The 4,595-nt window shown below is 39.0% G+C and overlaps 1 protein-coding gene across 1 annotated transcript; it reads right to left on the bottom strand.

Annotated features, from left to right (window-relative positions):
• Positions 1-243: 243 nt before the first annotated feature.
• Positions 244-2,633, bottom strand: LOC123234277 (interferon-induced protein with tetratricopeptide repeats 1B-like). Its single transcript, XM_044660198.1, has one exon. It carries the CDS (start codon positions 2,631-2,633, stop codon positions 1,179-1,181), a length of 1,455 nt encoding a protein of 484 aa, XP_044516133.1. The 3' UTR covers positions 244-1,178.
• Positions 2,634-4,595: the final 1,962 nt, after the last annotated feature.

Below are 4,595 nucleotides of genomic sequence, written 5' to 3'. Positions count from 1 at the left end.
ATGAAGGTGTTGATTTGATGACTTGTTCTCAGAGTTAGACTTGGAAAGCAGGGGGTAGAAGTATATGGAGGTGGGAGAATTTTAAAATCAAGGCATGGAGGTGGTCAGGAATTGGGGCAGGGTCTAGGTCAGGACAAGATTAAGTGAAGGCTCACAAGTCAGGTTTCAGGGATGGAGTTTGGAATTCTGGGTCTGTGATTAAGGCTAGGGCAGAAGGTAGAGCAAAGAAACATGACATGCAAATGGTGGTTGAGCAGCCATTTATTATGAACAATAAACTTTATACCATCAATTTATTAGTATCACAGAAACAAAGCTTTAGAGCTAGAAGGGTCTGTAGAGATCATCTAGTTCTTTGCCTTCTTTCTCAGATGACAACACGATGGTGGAATTTGAATCCAGTTCTTATTTCCTTAAATCTAGCTCACTTTTCACAACACTATGTCTCTGGTGCTGAGTTAAACAATAGTAAATAATATTAAGTATTCATAGAAAGCAGTTCTATTGCATAAAGACTAGTTCTATGATTTCACTTATATTAGGGATTCCCAAATGAAAAAACTTCCTCTACCAACACAGATAAATACATTATCTTCACTGATACATTTAATCTCAGAGAATGGCCTAGACACCCCAAAAGTGAAATGATTTGGACAGGATCATACAACCAGTGGGTGCCAGGAGGAGGATTTGGTGTTACTGCCTTCCACACTCATTTTCTATCAGTTATATAATATTGACTTTCAGTTTTGTTAGTAGTTAAAGCAGGCAATGGCTGTTATTACACCTTGGGGCTGAATTCACAAAAGGAAGCTTTAAAGAGAAAACAATCTATCACGGCACTGCTGATAGAACCCTTTATTTCCAGTAGCTAATTAATCCATTAATCAATCAGTCAACAGTCAGTTTGACAGACATTTATTATGTGCCTACTATGTATGTACCAGACGCTGTACTAGATATCTGGGATGCAAATCCAACAAATGAAATAATCCTTATTCTCAAGGAGTTTGCATGCTAATAGACAAATCAACATGAAAAAATATACCAAATGAATATGAACAGAACAGACCCAAATAAACCCCATAAATGCAAGGTGTTTGGAGAGAAAAGAAAGCACAAGCAGCTGAAGGCATTAGGAATGACTTCAATTGGAAGTTGGTGCTTGGGCAGTATCTTCAAGGAAGAGAGGTGTTCCAGGAGGCAGAGGGGAAGGAGCCCAATTCCAGGGCTGCCTCATACAGCTCTAAGGCTTTTTCTGTTTCTCCTTTCATCTTATGGATGAACCCCAAGAGACTCAAACTCTCTACATCTGACTTGTTTCGATGAAGACGCTTTTTAGCTAATTTCTCCACAGCATTTGGAAGGCGTTTTCCCATCAATGATTTTCCTTTGCCTATTTTTAAAGCTTCCAAGTAATGGGCGAGAGCATCAGCCTCAGATCTCTTATGAAACTCATTGAAGCGGCCGAGGTGAAAGTAGACTTCTTGCCTTGTCTTATCTTGAATTTCTTTCAGATTCAGAACTTCCAGGTAGCTTTCTTTTGCCTTGTCATAGTCACCTGCTTCTGCATACATGTCACCCAATTTTAAATAACTTAACTCAAATGTGGGTCTAATCTCTATTGATTTTTTAAAATGAAATATAGCTAATTGAATTGCTCTCTCAAGATCTTGTCTATCCCTGCCTCGTGGCTTGTAATTGGTAGCCTTTTTGATTTGATTAACTTTTGCCTCGTAACAAAATCCCATCTGATCATGCAGGACATTGGAAGTTGGAGTTCTTTCCAGAGCAGCTTGTAAGAGATCAATAGCTTCATCTGGATACCCTTTTCTGCAGTAAAATTTGGCTGCATAGCGAAGGATGTAGGGTTGTGATGTCTTGCTAATTAAGGCGTCCTTTAGATATTTTTCTCCTTCCTCATCTTGATGAAAAGACTGGAGCTTCAGTGCAAGAAGAACTTTAAGGTAAGCATCTTCTGGGTTGAGTCTGACTGCTTTTCTTAGTGGTTTTAGAGAAATATTACGATCATATTCCTCTTGTAAATCCAGACGAAACACGCTGATTGCAAATCCAGTGTTAAATTCAGGGTCATCAGGCTTCGATTCCAGGGCCTTTTGGAAACAAACTTTGGCTTCTTCATAATACTCCTTTCCAAACTTGAGCAATGCCCATCCTTTCTCACAGTCAATTTCTGGAAGTTCCACTTTATAGCGGAAGGGACTTAAAAGCCTCTTACAACTTGTTTCCACCTTGTCCAGATAAAACTGAACTTTGGGCAATTCACCCATGTGATAATGGATCCAAGCATAGTTTCCCCAGGTCACAAAGCTTTTTATCTCTGCTTTGTCACCATGATGCTGCAAGATCAATTCTTCAGCTTTTCTCAAGCTTTCAAGAGCCTCCTCACTTTGACCTATTACATACTTCACATAAGCCAATGTGTTGTAAATTGCTGAATTGAATTTTGTGTCCAGAAATTCAATTTCATCCTGGATTCTGTTTTCTAAATCAGGCAAATCTATGTTGTCCACTCTCAGCAAATCCCACGTAAAGTGGCATCTCAACTCAGTCAGGGCATCCATCATAGTCTTCTCAGCCATCTCTCTGTGGATACAAATAGGGTATTTCATTATTAGGTATTGAACAAACAGTGGAAAAGAAGCCAGGATGACTACTACATACTTCCACCCCCAACCACAGAGAACCATTTAGCTTGCCCTTCAAAAATTTTCCTATTTCTTCATTCTCTAAGAATCCAATTCCAAAGAAGCCTAACCCTACTTAATTTGCTCTGTCTTTCTAATTTCTTTTTTTTTTTTTAATGGAAGGAAGAGGGGCAAGGAATTAGTAAAGGAGTCCCTACTAAAGATATAAGCAAATTGCTCAGGGCTTGGGTGTAGCAGAAAGAGAGAAGCAAGAGCTCCATGTCCCTTATTTTCTCCTTTGATCTTGGAGCTGATATCTCACCCTCTCTGGTGACTATATGGCATGTTTCTCTAAGAAAATCATGCCTGGGCTCTGTGCTCCCCATTGCTATTGGAATAAAACCTGTCCTTTCCTAGGAGTCTCTCTGAAATAGTAATGCCAATAAAGAGAATTTATGTAATATCATTGGGGACATCTTGTCCCTGATACATTCAATACCTCTGTCCCTTCTGGGCTACATTGCCTACGTGGAGTCTGATATTAGCACACAATAGAGCTCACTCTCCACCCTAAGGCACAATAATTTTAATCCTCCCTTTATAAAAGATGTATTATAAGGTGCATTAGAAATCATTACATGGTATCATGTCTTTTTGGCCTGTTTGTTTGGAACAGGAAATAGAATAGAAATGGCTACCAGCCTGGAGGTATAATCCCTTCAGCTATTTTTCTTCAATACTGTTAACTCCTGGGTTGAGAAGTAGATATAATTTATTGTTCTCTGCCTCTGCTGATGATAGCAAAGAGATAGAGTTTATGGTAATTTGAGGCATTAACACAAGCATTAACATCCCACGCTCTTTCTCATATTGAGAGATTCCAGACATGCTCAGGGACAAAACTACTGCCAATATCCAGCACCATGGATCTGGTGTCAACCTGTGGTCATCCTGCATTAGAGCAGAAATGGAGCTTAGAGATCACCTTACCTAAACTCACTGGTTTACAGAAAAAGCTGTGAATCCCCAGAGTGCTTTCAGGAAGTATTATAGCATAAGGTAGAGACATTTCAATCTGATTTAATTAGCAAACATTTATTAGGTGCCCACTATATGCATTGTTAGCAACTAGGGATAGAAGGCCCAAATGGACTGTCACCCCTGATCTAAAGGTAAAGAGTTTGATGTGACATTACTAGAGATGACTGGATGACTTATTACAACTCATATTTCAGTTCAAGAGTGTTTCTACCATGTGTCTAAAAACTTATATACATGGGCCCATTCTTAACATGAATGACTGAATTCGTGAGGTATACTGTGTCAGGCAGATAGATTTCAATTCACAAAAGTATTTGAGAGTCTTTCAATCTATAAGAATTTCTGAGCACCCTTTGAGATCTCAGCAAAGAGATCTTTGCTGATCTTGTAATTCATTGCTGTGGATTACAAGAGAAATATAAAACATAATCTGGAGCCCTATTAGTTCATGATCACTGACAATATATAAAAAGGGTTTGTATTTTATATCTGGAAATTCAGCAAATATATCTGAAATGTCCTCTATGGGGCAGTTAGGTGGCATACAACACTGGACCAGAATTCAGAAGGACCAGAATTAAATATAGCCTCAGAGATTAACCAGCTACATGACCCTGAAAAGTCATTTAATTTCTGTTTGCCTCTATTTTTTTCCTACCTCTCAGGATCATTATAAGGATCAGATGAAATATTTGCAAAGCATTTAGCTTAGTGATTCACAGATTAAGTGCTATATAAATGTTAGCTGAGAGCGATTATTTTTTATTTATTTTTTTTAACCCTTGTACTTCGGTGCATTGTCTCATAGGTGGAAGAGTGGTAAGGGTGGGCAATGGGGGTCAAGTGACTTGCCCAGGGTCACACAGCTGGGAAGTGGCTGAGGCCGGGTTTGAACCTAGGACCTCC

Source organism: Gracilinanus agilis, chromosome 2 (genome assembly GCF_016433145.1).
Source record: "Gracilinanus agilis isolate LMUSP501 chromosome 2, AgileGrace, whole genome shotgun sequence".
NCBI classification, from domain to species: Eukaryota; Metazoa; Chordata; class Mammalia; order Didelphimorphia; family Didelphidae; genus Gracilinanus; species Gracilinanus agilis.
Note: the sequence above shows the minus strand (reverse complement) of the source record. Positions and strands in the feature narration are given on the sequence as shown.

Coding starts and splice junctions, on each gene's coding strand:
- LOC123234277 (XM_044660198.1), bottom strand. CDS start 2,633: ATGAAATACCCTATTTGTATCCACAGAGAGATGGCTGAGAAGACTATG.